Source organism: Mirounga leonina, unplaced genomic scaffold, assembly GCF_011800145.1.
Source record: "Mirounga leonina isolate KUSES-001 unplaced genomic scaffold, KU_Mleo_1.0 Mir_129, whole genome shotgun sequence".
Classification (NCBI taxonomy): Eukaryota; Metazoa; Chordata; class Mammalia; order Carnivora; family Phocidae; genus Mirounga; species Mirounga leonina.
The window spans coordinates 56334452-56356139 of record NW_023270323.1 but is presented as its reverse complement, the minus strand read 5'-3'; the positions used below and the strand labels follow the sequence as shown (position 1 = coordinate 56356139).

At 34.6% G+C, this 21688-nt stretch overlaps 1 protein-coding gene across 9 annotated transcripts in view; it reads left to right on the top strand.

Moving 5' to 3' along the window:
• PCDH7 (protocadherin 7) overlaps nt 1-21688 on the top strand; it is a 418493-nt gene that overhangs the window by 185847 nt on the left and 210958 nt on the right. For 5 of the 9 annotated variants that reach the window (XM_035005166.1, XM_035005164.1, XM_035005168.1 and 2 more), the window contains one exon: nt 3954-4170. The exons of 1 other annotated variant lie outside the window; for it this stretch is intronic. In XM_035005166.1, the coding sequence (XP_034861057.1) occupies nt 3954-4170 (217 nt within the window). Of the gene's footprint in view, nt 1-3953; nt 4171-4611; nt 6676-21688 lie in introns of those variants that run through there. 3 more of the 9 variants (XM_035005167.1, XM_035005165.1, XM_035005171.1) reach the window with 2 other exon arrangements.

Genomic DNA, 21688 nt, shown 5'->3' with positions numbered 1-21688 from the left:
CTCCCTAAAATCTTTGATTACCACTCCCTCTTGTGTATAACTGTCACCTGTTTTCCACTCACAATCTTTGGAATTCTTTTCTTGAATACCCCTTTCTTGCATTACTTATTTACTTTTTGAACACATCTTCACAATTTCAAAGTGCTAGAACGCTGACACTCTTCTCATCCTCTTGTGCCTTTTCCTCTTTAAGGAAGACCAGTTTGTCTTTGCACGACAAGAAATCATTTATCACTCTGGACAGAAAAATAGAAAGCTCAGATACCCTAGGTCACTACAGGTCTTCATGTCCATACTTTTGCATCTCAAGATGGAGACATGTTTCTAGTTACTCTCCAGGGAAACACAATCCATGGACATTTAAGGGACCACCTGGCATCCTGGGACAGTTTGTTTTTTGTTTTTTGTTTTTTTTGACTGCTTTCAGTTGTAGGGTTTCTCCTTCCTCTCTCCTCAGTGAAGTCCCTCTTCATTACCTGGAGGGACTTTACAAACTATTGATATCCAGTCCCACTCTGAACGCTAATTCATTGGGTTTAAGTTGAAACCGTGTGTTGGCTTTGTGTTTTTTCACAAGTTCTCTGGGCCATTCTAAGGTACATCTAGATTTAGGAATACCCGCTTAAACCACTCTACTTCAGAGTATCAGTAATTAACAAAGTGATAGTTAAATATATAATGCAAATCCATTCTTTCTGTCCTGTCACACAGTCAACACTCCTTGACATACCTTATTTAGTCAGCATTTCTGGAGTATATAAATAGTGTGAATTCTGTATCTTAACTTCTCTATCTTCTCAATAGACCCAACCTGATGATGAATGATGGTACGTAAATACTTGTCTGTCTGCCCATCAATCTGTCTCTCTATCTCTACTATCTATTATCTATCTATCATCTATCTATCTATCCATCTATCTAGTTTGTATGTCTGATTTTCCGTTGGAATCAAAGCTTAAGCCTTGTGCCAATGGATTTACCTTCAGAATTTAGGATTCTGCACTAATTTGTTCACATTGCCAACTTAAATACTTTGCCAGAAGAATTTTGTTTTTACAAAATTATCAAAATAGAGCTTGAGATAGTAATATAATGCTGAAATTATATTGTTGAATTCTAATGGAATATTTTTAAATGTGGTTTAAAAAGATGGGGTTTTTCATTATCCATTGTGTGATGCTCTTTATTTTGGATTTTTATTGTGAAGTATTTTTATTTCATCCATTATGTTATTTTTTAAAAAAGCTTTTTATACAAAATGAAGCATTCATGAATCTAAATATTTGTTATTATATAAATAGATCTTAGTATTTTACATTTGTAATACCTTTTCTTTCATCATTAAATTTAATATGTAACCTAAAATAATTCATGGAAATTAAAGTACATTCAATATAGGGTAAGAAATGAAGAAAATACACAGAATCATAGAAGTTGTAATACAGTACATGATAGAAAGATCATTATTTTATTTTTGACATTTTTCATTGCAAACATAGCCTCTCACCTTTGTGTTGTCCTATTACTACTTTTGATGGAACCAGCATTTAATTATAGATTCAGCGTTTCCTACCTTCAGCTAAACATCACCTTCTTTTCTCCTTTTTTTTTTTTTTAAGATTTTATTTATTTATTTGAGAGAGAGAGAATGAGAGACAGAGAGCATGAGAGGGAAGAGGGTCAGAGGGAGAAGCAGACCCCCACTGAGCAGGGAGCCCAATGTGGGACTCGATCCTGGGACTCCAGGATCATGACCTGAGCCGAAGGCAGTTGCTTAACCAACTGAGCCACCCAGGCGCCCCTTTTCTACTTTTATATCAAAATGGAACAACATTTCTCATAATTTCTTACATACTTTCCTTTGTCAATTTATTAGTACAAAATATGTATTTCTGTATTCGTTTTGATCTTTCCTCTTGGGTTAATGAAGACTGAGCTAAAAGATTTGAGAATCATTAAAGCAGAATCAAGAACAGCATTTGACTTTCCTCTCTCTCTCTCTTTCTTTACGTGTATATATTAACCCATCGCTGTCTTGAAGTGATATGTCTGAATGACTACTGGAGTTCTTTCCTAAATTCAGCATTGTTATTTAAAGCTCATTTTTCAGTAGTATTTACTGAGCATTTTCTTTGTGCAGAACAATGTGGTTTTAGGAAACTACCAGCAGCCTTGTTTCTGAGATGAGACTGAAGAGATCCAGATAATTTGCTGGGAGTGATAAAGAGAAAAAAAATTTAAAAGAAAATATGTACACATAAGATAAAACATAGTAAATACAAATTGATTTCTACATTTACTTATATATATGAAATATCATACTATTGTAAAGAAATGTGAGAATTATTACTGAAATAAGAGTAATGTTCCTAGAATTTATTGCCAGTAAATTTGGGGCCGTGATGTGTATACTGTTTGTACTAGAAATATTTCATAATTGTTTTACTACAGATCCAATTCAGTTAAACATTATAAAGAAGAGAATGTACTTTAAATGTTTTTCCTTTACAATAGGATTCAGCGGTTTTAAAAGTTGATTTTGAACTAGAATGAATAATAGAATTTTATAAAGTTTGTACACTCCAAATAAGTACATGGAGAATAAGGTACTGAGTTAAAAATGCCAATAATGGCCAGTCTTCTGAGACAAGGTAAAGGGAAGATTTGCAGAAGCATGTGTTTGTCTGTAGCAAAACCAATTTATAAATTCGGGGGAAATTCCATAACTCTTTGTAGCTTTTCCTTTAATAACCTACATGTGTAGATTATCCTTAACACTTAAAAAATCATACTGTTGTGACTAGTAATTTGTACCATTAGTATTCAAGTTATAAAAGGGCAAAAAAGGTTTTTTTACCTTTCTCACTATTTTCTGGCAACATTAGTTTTATGCTTTGTATTAAAAAGAACCAGTCTGAGTCATATGTTTAAAAAATACATTTATGCCATTTTCAAATCATGCAAGAGTTTTTAATGGATACAACTATTGCCAAGAATAATCTCAGACAGATATTACAGAACCTTTTTGTATTGTTTTTTTTTCCAGTTATTATGTATGTGACACTATCAATGCATGAGATTAGTTTGTTCCCTGAATGAGCCTAAAGTTTTTAATTTATGTAGTAGTTACAATAATCTGTAAATTCCATACATAGTAAATCTTCAGTGCAGCCAATTTCAGTATCATAGTAAGTTGTGGATAAAAATATGCAACACTTTTAACGTAAAATGTAAGGACGCTACATGATGTAAATTTTTGTTTTTGAACAAACTATAAACAGTCATAGTAAATGCATACTTTTTGGTTTATTTTCTGTTCTCTGGTTAAAGAGATGTTTATTATTTTAATACCACCCTTATAATATCAAGGTCAATAGGTTAATATTTCTAATATGACTAAAGTAAGAAATGCATTTCTATTTCCCAGGACTGCATCTAAATTCTTATTTATTAGTTGTACCTTTAATAGTTTAAGTCACCTGCCAGAACACTCATTTTAAAACCATTATATCACATAGACAAATGTTTTAAAACTGAAGTTTTTAAAAATGAATTCTTACGATGATTACTTCAATATTTATTGCCTTCCAAATCGGTGACTTGTTTTTATAGAGTCTATTTGTGAAAAGCATACTGGAAGTAAAGACTACAGAACAGAAAAAGGTTGAATATGTGGTACTCACATAGATTTAAATGTGTGTTTTAGTGAAATTGCCGTTTTCTTATCTCTGTTTCAGAAGGTGAATTTTCCAGTTTTTTTTTTCTTTTCCATAATAAAATCTAAGTTCTAGGACTTGCCTCAGATAATACAGTTAACCAAATAGCTTTCAACGTCTCTAAGCATTTTGTATTGAATTAGTCGTCGGTCCTTGATGTATGTAATGTATGTGTTTTTTAATAAGATCATTTACAATCTTATATTTTAGTGACATTCAGAATCTTTTCTCTTGCAGCCGTTTCGTAGAGTGACGTTTTCTGTTGTGAGTCAGCCTCAGGACCCACATCAGGGGTCACTGCAGAGTTGCTATGACAGCGGGCTGGAGGAGTCAGAGACACCAAGCAGTAAGAGTTCATCAGGGCCAAGGCTGGGTGCCCTTCCACTCCCAGAGGACAACTATGAAAGGACCACGCCGGATGGCAGTGTTGGTGAGGCAGAGCATATGGAAAATGGTAGGGGCAAACACAGCATCCACACACATAATCACGCTAGCGAGCCATAATGAGTAGACTCGTGAGGCTCAGTCTAAAACCCAACTAAAATAGCTGACACTAGAACTATGTTACCTAAAAAAAAATAAATATTTGCTCAAGGACAGAAATGCCAAATAAAGGAACATAACCTTATAGATAAAATCCACCAAACTTGCACCATCATTTTAAAACAGCCTGTCAGAAATAAACACATTTCCAAATAAATCGGAGTAGTACCTGCTATGAAAACAAACAAACCTAAATTAATTCATAATACCTAAACAATAGCAACTGAGAAAGGTCTCGTGTTACTGTTTTCTTCTACTCATTTTTGTCATGCAACTATTTCTTCTACTTCAATTGTCCAGCCTTTAGTGAAAGGAAATGACAATAAACACACCTTGCTCTTTCTTTTCCTAGGTATTTATCAGATCATTTGCGAGCCTCTCCTTTTGAGTGATAGATGAAATGGAGTCAAACAAGGAGAACAGTGTTATCTTATGCTCCAGAAATATATTGTAAATACTATTAGAACTCCCCTTTCATTTAAGTATGCATCGTGTTTTTTTTTTTTTTTCCTTCTTCTTCTCATTTTTGTGCAAGGGAAAGGGAAAAAAGCAAATTTTAGGACTCTAGGTTCCTATCCTGTTGTGAAATGATTCTCATGAGAACCACAACAATTGGCCTCCTATACACTTTCTTTTAAGTTATAAAGTTAGATTGCAAATAGTATTTACAAGCCTTTTCACGTTTGTTTATGTTCCCCCAAACAATTAAATGATGTACTTTTTTGGATTTCAGGTTATAAGTAAATGCTTGAGGAGTAGGTTTGTGTGAAATAATGGAATGGTAAAGTTCATACTAATTTTATTATTATTTCAAGTATAAAAAGAAATTTAGTTATATGTAGGGGAAGGAAGGGGAACCGCACACATTTTATCTGTAGCGAAAACTCGAAACGGATTTGTTTTTCACCATTCCATCCCCCAAGTGAAATAAGACATCCTAACTTTTTGTTATGTACCAGTTTCTTTAGTGATGGTATGCAAATAGAGCATATTAATGCAGGAAAATCTGATTTTTTTCTTGAAGTTTACCTATGAATATTAAAATCCAACCTTAGAGAGTAATAGATATAAATGACCCCGAGTGAAATTATGGCTAAACTAAATCATGTTAAATAATTATTTTTCCACATTGTTATCTGGGTGAGAAGATATGATATCAGGGTCGGATGATTGATATCACTCTTGATTAATAATCCAGAGTTCAAATGGCATTTTGCCTTATAGCATGCTTATCTGTGTGTATGGTGGTGTATGCTTATGTGGATGGGAGTCTGATGTGGTTTTTAAGAATTAAGTTCTTTTAGTATCTATTTAAATGACTATAAAAATTTTGGTATGAATTGCATTGCTGATGAATATATTTCTAAGGCAAATATGTTTGAAATGCTTTGCACAAAAGTAAAAACTAAAATACTATAATAATATTATACATACACACACACCTAGGAAGGCAGGATTGATCTAATCTAAGGACATTCTTATACCTGTGATTACCTTTTGATGATATACTTTTATTTGTGTTTTAAAAAGTATCTCACAATAAACAACATAATGTATAATTAAGGCTTGATTTTTGGATGTCAGCTGTATTAACAGAAAGGACTTGTATTGGCAATATAATCACATTTTGATGTTATTTTTCTGTTTTTCGAGTTTAAGGGGATTCAACACCTTTAAAATAAGTAAGAAATGACGAGTAATAAGCATAATTATATATGGCAAACACATATCGGTTACTTTTTAGGAAACACACATGGAAAACTTAACAGGTGAGCTTGTTAAGAAACTAGAAAGTTTGCTGAGAAACATTTTCCAAGTAAGGCTTTTAGTTATTTTTTATAACCATGTTTTCAGTCTTGTCAACAACAAAGATTATCATAATAGAACTGATTTTTCTGATTTTGTATGTGACTGACACTTGAAATTCAGTTTTATATAATCAGTTGTCATCTGCTGTGATTCATGTTAGCCCCGATCTATAGGTAAGGACAGGAGATGTGATTCACTTTGGGTGATCCAAATGTAGCAGTTGACATTTGAATAAGTTTTGTTGGGTCCAAGTTTTCAGACTACTATCTAGCCATAAAGTACAATTGTATCGCTTGAATTCTGGTAATTTCATCTTCAAGATTAATGGATCATTCTGACATAAATAGAATGGGAATTGAAACCTGTCAAGTATTCATTTGTCACATTTAATTGGAATCCAGGTAATCTGCAGCGTTTTACTTGGTTAGGTTTTAATCAAGATTTGTATTGGATTTTCCATGAAAATACCATTTTGGATGCTGTCCTACTTCCTAATTATTATTACCTCAAATATTTTCCTTGCATTTTAACCTATGTGAAACAATGCAGTTATAACTGATATTTGGATTAACTTCCACTGTAAAGTTTAGAAGATAATTTCCAGTGCAATAATATAACATCCCAGTGTTATGATGCTACCTGGGTATACGTTAGAACAGCTAATGATGAAAATAAGTTATCACGAAGTAACTAAAATTAACTAAAATACCTAAAAGGAAAATTTAAGTAGATAGGCAGTGAAATGCACTTATGTTTTACAAAAGCTTTTATTTACTTCCTATACTTTAGCATAATAAATACAATTTCATGAAGAAGGCCTGTGGATTAATCAGCTTTATAATAAGCTTTATCCTACCTTCCAACCCACCTTACTGCCAAATGATGAATGAGGTTTTATTCTCTTATTAGCTTAGGAAAAAGAATACACTGTAAGAATCAATGTAATTTCATGAAACCTGAATCTAATAATTAGAATGAGACCCACCATTTTAATAATTTCAGATCCGGGTATTTACATCCATGGGTCTCTGGAAAACAGTAATGGAAATTATATCATTAAAAAAATTTCAAGAATTTTTTAATGAATTATACATTAATTCATAAAAAACATCACTAATATATTTTTCTTTGCTTTTCATGAATTATTATCAATATTATGATGATTTTATGTTGATCTTTTGATAAGATTGAGGAAATTGGTTATTTACTATTTCAATAAAATACACCTAGTGGGACAGGATATTTTATTTTATTATTTATTATGGGGGGGCAGAGGGAGAAGGAGAGAGATAATTTTAAGCAGGCTTCACGCCCAGCATGGAGCCCGACTCAGGGCTCGATCTCACAACCCTGAGATCATGACCTAAGCCAAAAGGATAAAGTATTTTAAAATATGGGGTTCATGGTAGGACGTTGAGTAATGATAAAATATTTGATAATGAAAGTGTTAAAATAATTGAAACCTATTGTAATGAATTCATAATTCAAGTAAAAACCAAATATTAAGCTTAAAACCATCATCATTTGAAGAGCATAATTTGACTATGCAAGAGCTTGCCCTTATCTTCAGATTTTCTCTTGGAACAGTATTTAACAGTTTCTTTAGATCTATTATCAGTATTTATCTTGACCTTTGACTTCATGCTATAGTCTACTTACTCTTTTCAGTTACCCCCTGGATTACCTTTGCAAGTCCAATTTGGCTTTGCTATGTATCCTATAACCATATATAGTGTTTAACAACTCAAGTATAAGAAACTCTCCATTTGACCTCCAATCTCAATTTTGCCATTAGGGTTGGGTATGTCACTTACTCCTTCTGGATCTGCTTCTAATCATCTGTAAGGCAGTTAACAGAATTAACTCTAGAATCTTACTCAGATCCACCAATCTGATTTTTCTCTTTATATCCAATTTTCCCTAGATGTTTTACTCTCCAAATCAGAAAGAGAGTTTTGGGTAGATTTTAAAAAGTTAAATGAGTTAAAAAATGTGGCCACTCTAAAATGCCTAACTAATTTTATGTCTCTTGATTTTCTCAGGTATTTAAAAGGTAATTTTGATTTTTATACACTAATATTTCTGAGCCCCCCAATTCCAAACTTTCTTACTTTTTCAGAAATGTATAAGTTAGGCTTGATTGTTGTTTTATTTTTTCTCCTCATTCCACATGTGTTCAGTAATATTTAGAGTACACTGTTTTTGAGGATGAAACCATGGTACAGTCCATCATGAACCCATTTTGTTTCTGCCGTAGACTTTTCACATTGCTCTCAGAAATACTGAGGGTTGCTGGAGGGGACAGGGGTGGGGATGGGCTAACTGGGTGATGGACATTAATGCGGGCACGAGGTGTAATGAGCACTGGATAGTATATAAGACTGATGAATCACTGACCTCTACCTCTGAAACTAATAATACATTATATATTAATTAATTGAATTTAAATAAAATTAAAACATTTAAAAAAGAAATAAATGAGTATAATTGAAATATCAATTGGAAATGAAACACCATTTTAATAAGACCAAGGATAATGAGAATGGAGACTAGACTCATAACTTTGGGATAAAGGGCTCTCTCTCTACTTTTCTCCCACCTACCCAATTTCCAGTGGTCACTTTTAAGGTCCTGCCATCTAGTCACCATTGGTTTGTACTGTTTTCAGTTAGATTGAGTTAAGTAGCAAGGCTGTGTCTTCCATCTTTCCAAAAATGCTCAAACACTTGTTAAGGGCATAAGCACAATACCTCAAAACAAATGCTCGGCAAATGCCTTTTTTTTTTTTAAATTTCTGCAGGAAGAGATTAACATACCCTGGAAAGGATTCTTTTGGATGGTTCTGCTTTTCCGCCTGGGGTTTTATTGCCAGAGGTGCACTGCATTTTCTACTTTTCTAGCCATCTGTGAAATGGCTTTGTGCTTCCCAAGTATCCCCAATTCCACATGCCCCCACTTCTGCTTTTTCATGGTGATTAGAGACAGAAAGTAATTATAGAGGTTGTCTGCAATCAAGATGTGTGTTGCAGCAGATTTCCAGTAACTGAGCAGCACAATCTAAAAGAATCCAAAGAAAATACTGTCCTAGAGAAGAGGCAATGCTGTGGATAGAGTATTGTGGTTTAAAAAGCAGGCTTTGAAATCTAATGTCCTCGGTTTGAATCCTGGTTTTTCCTCTTCCTAGCAGTGCAATTTTCTGACCTTTCTTATCCCCTCTTCCTTCAATAATAGAGCAACTAAATGAAATAATAACATCTAATAATTTATAAATAAATAATGAGTAGCAATAATTTCTCCATATTCATTGGTGATAGAATTATTTGCTATTATTCAAATAGTAATGATAAATAATTTTGATTGTTATTAACTTCAGGTAGATTAGACATAACAGAATAGCTTAGTCATGAAAGCATCATAAAAATGTTTAGTCTCACAAAGATAACAATTCTAAAATTATTGGTAAGAACCATATTCTCACCTTGGATACCTTTTAGTCGATTTCTCATTTTTTTTTAAATTTTTTATTTATTTGCGAGAGAGAGAATGAGAGACAGAGAGCATGAGAGGGAGGAGGGTCAGAGGGAGAAGCAGACTCCCTGCAGGGAGCCCAATGCAGGACTCGATCCCGGGACTCCAGGATCATGACCTGAGCCGAAGGCAGTCGCTTAACCAACTGAGCCACCCAGGCGCCCCCGATTTCTCATTTTTGTGGTACATCAAGGGGTACCACCGAGGAGCAGATATGTTTAAATATATCAAGGATCTTAAATGAAAGGAAAAGAAGATTCTGTCCTCGAGCGCCTGGGCGGCTCAGATGGTTGAGCGTCTGCCTTCAGCTCAGGTCATGATCTCAGGGTCCTGGGATCGAGTCCCGCATCGGGCTCCCTGCTCCTTGGGAGCCTGCTTCTCCCTGTGCCTTTCTCTCTCGCTCTGTCTCTCATGAATTAAAAAAAAAAAAAAAAAAATCTTTAAAAAAAAAAAAAAAAAAAAAAAAAAAGAAGATTCTGTCCTCTGGCATCAAATGAACCCTACTCTGTGTTCTTCATCATTCAAGGTGGGGAAAAGCTGTTATTACCCTCCTATATTCTTTTCTCACTTTTAAATATTTTTACATTTATACCCAGTGTTCCAATTGGATATGTATTCTTCACGTGTATATTTCCCTTTGAACTGTGAAAATATTCACACTGACAGGGAAAACAAGCTGAAAAAATGTCCAATTAGTATGCTCACCGAACTCTCAGCCCTTTCCTTTTAATCTCAGTATTAATAATTAACACTGATAAAATGTGTGGCCATATTACCCTTTTTATTCTAATTTGGTCCTTTAAAACTAGATCATTCTGCTGAACTCTTAACGACATTTGAGGATGGAATGAGCTCTCATCAAATCTCAAAGTGACTTTAGAGGTCAGTTAGTGGCTTTGTTGCCTCCAGACTCTCAAATCATTTGCTTATCTGAATTTCAGCACACTTGTTAGATAATGCATTCTATGTTTAGCTCCTTCTTTCATTAGGCTATTATCTCCATGATTTCTTTTTGCATTCTTTTTTGCCTATAGACTCTATGTACTTCCATTCCTTCTCTGCTTTTTTTCTGGAGATATGTATAAAAAAATTGATGTTGCTGAAATATGACAACACTCTTAAACATCTTTTATGTGGTAAAGAAACACTAGAACTCATCTCTTAAAGTGTACTTAGCACTCAACCTCAGAGGTTAGTCCACTTATTGAGAAACTGTTTCACTTCGATCTTCCTCTTCGAGGATAAAACACTCTCTATTGTTTCCTCTTCTACTGTGGGGATTTTTTTTTTTTTTTTTTTTGTAAGAAAAGCATTATGTTCTTAAGTAAAGCAAAGCAGAATACTATTATTCCTGGCTCTGTTTAATGGAATAATTATATACTGACAAATCTGCAGTTATTCATTTGATTCAACAAACGTGTTGAAAATAAAATATGACCAAGGCTCTCTGAGGACGTTGAAGTGTATGAGAAGGAATCTCTGCCTACATGGTGCAGGTCCTTATGTTGGGGAGGTACAACCATGATTTCAATAAATTCACTATAGCATGAAAAGGGGAAAACTCATTAGAGAAGTTCAGAGCAGTGTGAAGTACAGAGAAGGGAGAGGAAAATTCTACAGATGAAATGATTTTAAATGCACTTACTGAAATTTTTACATTATAAATAACATCTTGGACTGGAAGAAGGCATTGAAATGGTATCTGCATTGTACCCTCTTTTTCTACATACCCATCTTCTACATCATTTAAAAATAATTATTAAATTGGTCTGGAGGCTTTACATTATGCCAAATAAAGTGAAATTATTTGTTTAATTTTTCTAATCAAGTTACTTTTTTTTTTCTTTTCTTTATCTTCCTTTGCTTGTTGTTGCTAAACATAATTACTTCAAAAACTTCAGAATTTGGGGCGCCTGGGTGGCTCAGTTGTTAAGCATCTGCCTTCGGCTCAGGTCATGATCCCAGGGTCCTGGGATCGAGCCCCACATTGGGCTCCCTGCTCTGCGGGGAGCCTGCTTCTCCCTCTCCCACTCCCCCTGCTTGTGTTCCCTCTCTCGCTGTGTCTCTGTCAAATAAATAAATAAAATCTTTAAAAAAAAAAAAACAAAACAAAACAAACAAAACAAAGCAAAACAAAACAAAAACTTCAGAATTTATCAGTGATAAAATTGGCAGCACACACTAAATCCAGGTTGAAACTACAGAACAGATTAATTTTATGTCTCTGTTCTCACTCTGCTTATAAATATGGATAATTAATAAAAATATGTGCTATTTAAATAGGGCCTTTCAAACTTAATAAAGGCCTGTAAATAATCTTTTTAAGTTATTATTTCTTTTTAGAAGATCAATTATATTACTTGAGTTAAGAAGATGATTAGAGTAGATTATAGAAGATTGGATTAGATTAGTTTTATTTTTGCAAAACTAACGCATTCCTTGCGTTGTGTTGCAAATTGTTTTTGTGATTGCTATCTTAAGATTCAAGTTAAGTTCATCGGTATTTGTCTTTATGTCACATTCCCTTTCTATCTGAAATATAGACAATAGGTTGCCCTGTTTTTAAATCTTGTTTCTGTTAAGTTTTTACTTAATTTATGCAGGTTGATTTTTTTTTTTTAGACATTACTCTCATTATTTTGCATGCCTTCTCATTACTGTCCATGAAGTAGAATTGTAAGTTTATTACAAAATGAAGATATATTTGAAACACATGCAAATTTAAATGTTTCCTTGAAACAGAATTTCAACTGCCAGAATACGATAATCTCAAAAAACCCCCTAATTTTTGATACTGGGTGTTCAAATGAAACTGTGGCAAGGGCTATAAAATGTATTGGTAATAAAAGATAGTAAGTAGAACAGTAACCTGCTGTTTAACAACTGTCTATGCGTTCATTTCTATTGTAAAATATGTCTTTTACAATTTTATTTTTGCTCTGAAATGCTCGCCAACTATGTTGATGAGGTAATCAGGGGACCCACATATGATCTGAGAGTGGTAAGCCTCTCTGAGGATGCTTTCCTATGAGCCATAGAGTCTAGACTGAATTATGCCCATTGTTTTTATTCATTATGAGGCTGAATTTCACCAACCCAGCATTTGTAGCAAAAGGTCATAGCAGTCATAGCTGAAAATTGTATACAATGAACAGGGAATTTGGAATACTCTGAGAATTCATTGAGTTCAATAACCATTTGTTGTTTAAATTCCCATGAAGGATCCAAAGGTGAATGAGACGTGTTCTCTGCCTCCTAAGTGTTTGAATATCGTGGTGGAGAATGACGTGTACAGATGTAGATATTTAAAAGTAAAGGCGTGGGAGGCTCTATGGAGAGGTTAAATGCTACCAGAACCACAGGATGATGAGTTGGGGATATGAAAAACCACAGCCAGGCTCTGAAGGATGGGTAAGTAGGGATTTGAGAAGAGAAGTATGGGTAAAGTTACAGGGAATAATGAGTGATGTCATGGAGATCAACCTGGGAGGGTGGGGAAACCGTGGTGCTATTTTGTCAACTTGGGAAAAATGGAAAGAATAGCACATTTCCAGGAGAATGAATCTGATTAAGACATGTGGACTTTAAAGTACCTTTGAAAAATTCAGACAATATCTAGCAGGCCATCGAAAATGTCCATCTGAAACTAGGGAGTATATATAAATTGCAGAAATACAGCTTTTGGAGTCACTAGAACCCTGGTGATTATAAAATCTTGGGAATAGCGAGACCATCAATGAACATATGCTGCTGAGAAGAGATGATACCCTATATGGGATCTGAAAAAAATATTGAAATATAAAAGAATCATGGAAAAGTAAGTTACAGTGAAGGTGCCTACGAATGATATTTTTTAAAAGCAAAAACAAGCTGTGGCAGGCTGAGGGGAAATTTGGAATTAGTAAAGTAGTGGTTACAGTGATACAGAGATGAAGGAAGCGGATACATGATCATGCAGACCTTGATAAGAGAAAGAGCTAGAAGACCCAACTGAGAGATATGATTGTTCTTTACATTCTTCTCTCCAATGATGCTGTAAGCTAAATGAGGACAGGGCCTTTGCCTTGTTTACCATAGCATGATATAACTGAAATAATTCCTACACAAAGGTATCCAAAAAAATTGTTAAATTTAGTTATATGGTCTAAGGGCCCAGTGTTTCTGATGGAGATTCGGTAGAAGTGAGACTACTAAGAAAGCTGAAGACCAGGAAGTATAGTGTAAAAACACACTTGAGAATGTTTTTTCAGGTAAAACAAGTTCATGATAATACCATTATCAAAGTCAGGGCCATGGTTGCATCCCTTGACAGCAATCTTAATGAATTTCTTTTTTAAAAAAAACTTATTTATTTATTTGAAAGAGAGAGAGAGAGGAGGGAGGGGCAGAGTGAGAGAATCCTCAAGCAGACTCTGTGCTGAGCATGGAGCCCGACGCAGAGCTTGATTCCCCAACCCTGAGATCATGACCTGAGCCAAAACCAAGAGTTGGTCACTCAACCGACTGAGCCACCCAGATGCCCCTTAATGAATTTCTAATCCTCTAATGCTTCCATTGTTCGGAATTATTATTTTTACAAAATTTACTGAAAGTACTACAGTCTGAAACTTCTGTGTAACAGCTTTTGCTATATTTCATTGAGTAATATATTAATTACTCTTTTAAATGAGTTTTGGCCTCTAATATCACTTTTATATTTCTCTTTATACTAGACCATCATTTGTCCACCTCACTGTCTTGAAATTTAAATAGTGTCTAACTAATTGCATTTTTGTTGAGATCCAATAATAACATTTTCCTGGTCATCATCAAACATTTTTATTTTGTAATTATAGGATTCCTGACAGTGTAAGAGTGCTATCAATTGTTGGTAATACTGTGCAAATAGATATGTTTCAAAACAGAAAATCATGAAAATAGAATTTGCTTGAGAAATAAATTCAAACAACTTAGTACAAGGACTGTCCAAATCCAGGCTATTTGATATGTAAACAACACCACAGAAATGCAATTTCAAAGATGCTTACCACAGGGGCACCTGGGCGGCTCAGTCGTTAAGCATCTGCCTTCGGCTCAGGTCATGATCCCTAGGTCCTGGGATCGAGCCCTGCATCGGGCTCCCTGCTCCACGGGGAAGCCTGCTTCTCCCTCTCCCACTTCCCCTGCTTATCTTCCCTCTATCGCTGTGTCTCTCTCTGTCAAATAAATAAAATCTTAAAAAAAAAAAAAGATGCTTACCACAGCTAGTACACAAGGGAAGAAATGCCTCCAAATACATTATGTGCAAAGACTTACTAATAATGATTTGCCAGGCAGATGTCACTTTTGATGTTCTTATCTAAGGAAGGTCAACCATCAATGTCACATAAATTTATTCTCCTTTCTCTGTGTTCATTGTTTCTTAGTAGGAATTATGAATAGGTTCTTTATTGATAAAACTTGTCTCTTCCAGCCCAAGATTACCTAACCAATTGCTGCATAATAATTTCCAAATAAAAATGCAACTCCTATTTAATCACACATACACTTATTTGGTTTATCAGACATCTCTAGATATATCCATTTTTTTTTTTAAAGATTTTATTTATTTATTTGAGAGAGAATGAGAGAGAGCACATGAGAGGGAGGAGGGTCAGAGGGAGAAGCAGACTCCCTGCCGAGCAGGGAGCCCGATGCGGGACTCGATCCTGGGACTCCAGGATCATGACCTGAGCCGAAGGCAGTCGCTTAACCAACTGAGCCACCCAGGCGCCCTAGATATATCCATTTTTTTGGCCTGGCATATGCACTCTCCATTGTCCTGAAGCTTTGAATAGAGAGTATGGGAATGTAGGGTGTGCCAAGAAAAGACTACCTGTCTGGTTACCAGATGAACTCTAGGTGGTACCTGGTAATTCTTTTCCCCTCAATCTAAGAATCAAAATTTTATCAGTGCACAGAATTGTACAGAGCCAAGACCAATTCTCAACCATATTACAAGATCCTGATTTCAAACTTGAGCATCAGTTTATCAAATTTTGAGCCAAGAGAATATCCCATTCAAAAATAGGAATATCCCTACTTCTTCTCTCAGACAGTACTCTTTATCTCTAAGGAGATCCAAGGCAAATCAGCATATCTCTTAAAAGATTGCCTGGTGAGGGTGGAATCAGAAGAGGGACATCATCCAGACCCCTTGAGGCCAGATTAAGTCAGCTGAAACACATCCACCACTGAATGGATCATCTCCTGAAAAATAGATTGCTTTGGCTTCCTAGATTCAGGGCATCTTTTAGGACTGGGCACCAATTGAGATCCTGTGTCCCTACCTTGTGTTTGTTGTTTTGTTGTTTGTTTTCTCTTTAAGGTCGACTCTTAAAGATTTTGCATATCTTTTCTTAAAATATGTAAATTATTTTTTCATTATCAGCTTTAAGCATGTTTATATAGCCAAACTTCATTCCCCTCCTTGCTTCTGGTCCATTCTATAAAGTATCTTTGCATGATCTAAATATTCAGACAATTATTCATCAGATCTATTATTTACCTTGACAGTTAACTTGCTGTTACTCTAGAGTGGGTGACACCTGATACTTTAAACTGTGTTTGAAAAACATCTCCCAGACTGATAAGTAATTTTCGACATTGTTATTTCTATACTCATAATTTCTCAGATGATTCACACCTAAAATAAATTCGGTATTCAATTACACAAATACTTGGAGGAAGTTGAGTTTTAGGGACCAGTCCTTATTTTTTCCTTTTACTTTGGTCGGGGCAATGTTAACCATACATCATCTTTAAACAGGTGATTGGAAGCAACATGTTCACACGGAACCATGTTTTATCAGAGTTCTTCGTCTTAAGCTTCCTCCCCTTTATTCGGTGTGATCAATTGTATTCAGCCTTCACTAGTTCTTTGAGAATTCAATTTTGAGAGGCACTTCTAGTCTCCTGGACAACATTGGTTCATCTCTTTCTCCCAGAATAATGAAGATCTAAAATCTAATTCCTGCCTATTTCGGCCCCAGACTGTTTTTATCCTCTTTTGTGAAATCAAACCCACGTGCTTTTGTTTTGTAGCCCAGGTCTGGGGATTATCTATGTCCTCAGGATCAAGTAGCTATTAAATTAGTTCTATCAATTGTCCATGGGTTTAGAGGTCCCCATGTGTGTTTTTCTTAAGTAACTACATTTTATTTCAGAGCACAAAGTGTAGGACTTTTGAATTGATTACTTAGCCTTTTTTTTTTTTTAAGTTTTTGAAAATACTAGGGAAAATACGTTACTCTTATTTACCCAAATGAAAATTTCTGAATTTCTCTGACATTTCTTTCTGAAAGGAGGATTAGAGGACTGTCCCACAGATTGACTCTGAGGTTTCATATTTTTTTATTATTTTATGCATTCTAATAACCTTACGTCTTTATCTTTCCTAACTTCACCATCCCATATACATTTTCTCCCTTGTAATACCTCATCTGGGACATTTCGAGGATCTTTGATTTATTTTCTATACCAAAAGTCATTATATTTGAATCATTTCAGACTACTAAGTTTCTGTATTCCTTTTGAGAAAGCTATTTTAGAAAAGTTTGCCTGTCTTATAAATTTTCAATTTTAAAATGTCCTTCTTAAATCTAACTTAATTCTTCTGTGTTATAATATATAATATGTAATAATACTATATAATAATTATATATGTAAATATTATATATAATTTATATACATATAAATATGTATTTTTATATATATAATACATACATTTGCAAAGAATTGATGCCAGAATTTTGAGTCTTTGTCCAAGTTCCACCACACTTTCAGGAAGCGAGCCTGGATCAATACACATAATATCTCCCTCACTTATAAAATGGGAACAAGAATTATAATAATTACTCTCCTGTCTTCCTTAAAGCGTTGCTGTGCAGTTATACCTGAACATATATTTTTAGGTAGTCAACATTTAATAAAATTATATCAAGTTAGTACTTTACTATGTTCATTTGTTTATTTATACTTCACACTTTTTTTTTTCTGGTTCTACAGCTTTTTCTTTTCCACGTCAAACTTGTAGTGTTCATAATATTTAGTAAGTGCGTGATTGTTTTCTTGCCTACAAAAATGTTCTCTGGCCTCACATATTTTGCCCAGTAGGTAAATTGTTTCCTGGTCCCTTTTGAAATCCATATTGGTTTTCAAGGCTGAGAGCACATGGTCCTCTATGTACTGTGAAAAAGTGCCGATATTTATAACATGATTCTGTGAAAACCACAAAGAAAACTTATTAATAGTTTCAAATTTATTTTCTGCAGTTAAGTGGCTTCTGTCTGTAAGAGGCCTACATATATTTTCCTGGATTTATTGTGAAAGAGTAGTAAATGACAGAAACCAGTAACTCACAGAGATATTCATCAAATAATTATTAAAAATCATTCAGCAGCAGAACAGTTCTTAAAACTCTGAGATTACAGATGACTCTCAAATATTCCATGGCAGTGAGAAAAGCCTTGCAAAGATGATCGCCAATCAGAGTATGGATAGACTCCGCTAATTAGGCACCGATTCATAGCACTTATTCACTTCTCCACACACACTGCTAATTAAGCCAAATATATTTATAAATATAGAAATCAACGTTTATGGAGTATTTGAGATAATTTTCAGAGTACAGTGCAAAACACCCCAATTACAATGCAACTCAAGCATAAAGGGCCGAAAGGATTTTAAAGGGAAGTCATCATGCAGTATCTCTAATGTCAGAGACAAATGAATTATAGACTTATTCACTCCTGCTCACACATAAACACACAAAGCGTGAAACACCAGAAAAGAACAATATACCATAAAGTGGGTATTATACCTACATTAAGGTTTATTGGAATGATGAAATAGTATACTTAGTAAGTATCTAAAAATAAATGATAAAAAGGGTAAGGTAAATTGAAATAATAAACTAATAATTTTATGGTACATTAGTGCTAACCTGAGGGTTCTACATATTCATTTGCTTTGTAGAATCACTGAGGAAGGTAATGTTATCTGCATTTTATAGATGATGATCCTGGGAAGAAGATATGTAAAATTATGGTTAATAACTGATAACACTAGGTGTTCAATACATAGGAGTTGTTATTATTTATATTTCTTGCTTCTTGCTATTAGCTCCACAGGGCTATATTTGCATTACTGCATTTAAAGTTCATGAAATCTATTGCAGCTATGATAATTATTTCTATTTAAAATCATCTTTAAGTAGAAAATTAGTTTTAGGGGCGCCTGGGTGGCTCAGTTGGTTAGGAGACTGCCTTCGGCTCAGGTCATGATCCTGGAGTCCCTAGATGGAGTCCCGCATCGGGGTCCCTGCTCGGCAGGGAGCCTGCTTCTGCCTCTGACCCTCCCCCCTCTCATGTGCTCTCTCTCTCTCTCATTCTCTCTGTCTCAAATAAATAAATAAAATCTTTAAAAAAAAACGTTTTAAAAAAAAGAAAATTAGTTTTATTTTGTATTTAATAGAAACATTCATTTATTATGTAGTTTCGAGCAAATCATTGATCTTGCCTCATCGTCTACAGGCAGAAAGACATTCCTTACCTATTTTTCAGGGACATTAAGACAATCCCTCTTTTTATTGTGTGATTTAGAAAACACAATGCATTTTTTTTTTTGTAATTTTGGAAAAGCAGTATTATATGTCATCATTAAAAACCACTCTAAATTGTGGCTTGCCATAAATGTTGAGACCTGGGATCATAAGTGAAATAGTCAAGTTTTTATATCATAAAAATAAGGAAAAGGCTAATAGATTTTTTTTCTCTTCAGAATAACAGAATAATAATAGACTCAAAATCATGATCTGCTCAACGAAATACAGTAATCAAAATAGGGTAGGGATTAATACCAGGTGCTTTATTCACTGGTTAAACTTGATAATTCTGTTCCTTATGCCTGTAGCTCATTGGCGGTTCATTCTACACACACACACACACACACACACACACACACACACACATCAGTGCACCCTCTTCCAAGATTGGGAAGGTGCTTCACTCGATGGAATAATGCACATGTATAAGAAAGTACAGCATTAGCAGCCCATTTCTGGAGTTGGTCCCATGACTCCTAAAGATTGTAGAAACAAAGCAATTAACTTTCTAATTATGCAAACCATTCAGTAAAGTAAGCACTAAAAAGATGCTTAAACAGTTTATTTAATACTTTTAATATTGTCTCAGTAGTGTTGGAAATTTCAAAATAAGCTAAAAACAGGCTAAATGCACAAACTTTCAGAGATTTTTTTAAAAGTCCTCTTTGCAGGATAAATATAGGAAAAAATACTTTCATACCCATATTGCTATCTTTAGAACTATTAGATTGAGGTAAATATGATTTTTATATTACATAATCAAATTAGAAAGTATCCTAGCTATTTCAAGACTTGGGCACATATATTTTTTAACTGCAACACAAGTCCCCTACCTCCCTATGGAATTTTTTTTCACTTTTTTTAAAGATTATTTTTATTCTTTTGGGAGAGAGAGAAAGAAAAAAGAACAAGCGGTGGCGGGTGGGGGGAGGGTAGGGGTAGTGGTGGCAGTCAGAGGGAGAGGGAGGATCAGACTCCCCACTGAGCAGGGAAGCCTATGCTTGACCCCAGGACCCTGGGATATTGACCTGAGCCTAAGGCAGAGGCCTGAGGGCCCTCTGATCAAGCTCCACTTTGAGCTCCCTGCTCCTGGGGAGCCTGCTTCTACTTCTCCTCCCCACTTGTGCTCTCTCTCTCACTCTCTCTCTCTCTGTGTCTGTCAAATAAATAAACTCTTTTAAAAAATAAAAATAAAAAAACTTTCCAGTGAGAATGATTAATTAGGTTACTCAAAAAAAAAAAAAAAAAAGAATAAGAAACTCCCTTAGATACAGTAACAAATTAAGATAAATTGGAAAAGAATTTTGAAATCACTGGCATAACAAGTTAAAGGGAATATACATCATCTGCAAGAAAGAATTTCCAAGTCCTTCCTGCTAAGGTATTATGCCCTGTTAAATCTTTTAATAGTAGCGAGAAGATACGGCTTACAAAGGTAGATTGATGACTCCACTGATGCTAGCAATTGCAATATTGTAATTTGTTTTTCACACTAAAATAAGAATATATATTTTTAATCTGACATGTGGAATCACTTCAAGTATGTAGGAATACACAGGCATGAAAGATGGTGCATATTTCAGTGTGGGATTAAGTAGAAATATCTATTTTAACTGAGAAGCTGGCATTTTTAGTTCGCTAATAATTGACCTAGTCGTTAAGCAACTGAAAGCCCCCATCTGCCCCTGCTGCTCGCTTGTAATTATCATACATGTTTTAGCATCAATGCCATGGCCTTCATTTCCTCCTATGGGAAGAAAGCATGGCATTTCTGAAGAGGTTGAGGCAATTCCCGTGCCTCGATAGGGGAAAAAAAAACAGAAATATAATATAGCTACACGGAGAGATTCCTGTCTCTGAGCTTTTTTTCATTTTAGAAGCTTGAGAAATATTGCTGCATGTTATTGCTCAGACACACATTCTTTCTAAACGAAGGTTACTACCATTGATTCCAAAGAGCAAAAGGATCCATTATAATATTTTTTGCACTTCATTTAGCCAGTCTCCTTATTGATTGGACTTCATGAACTATCTTCTTCTACCTGATGTGCCTTCCTAAACAATTCTGAGGACAAATATTTTATTTAATGGCTCAACATGTGGAGAATTTGACTTTCCAGTTACTGTATTTTTCAGATGCCCCTTCTGAAATTTCTAAGCAAACTTTAGGAAATCTCAGCATTGCTCACTTGGGAAATACATACACAGACACACATACACACATACTCATGTATATACACACACCATCCCTGATATGCTGGGCTGAGAAGGCTAATGCATATCTTGGAGATAATTTGAATAATAAATTATGCCTTCAGAAAGATTTTATTTTAGAAATGTTCTATTAAGGTCAATAGTTTCATTAGTTGTAAACTCCTAACATACTGAGACTTTATATTTTAAAATGAGTAATATTTTCTATATTAAAGTAAACTTTATTAAATCGCAAATGGAACATTTGTAGTACTTA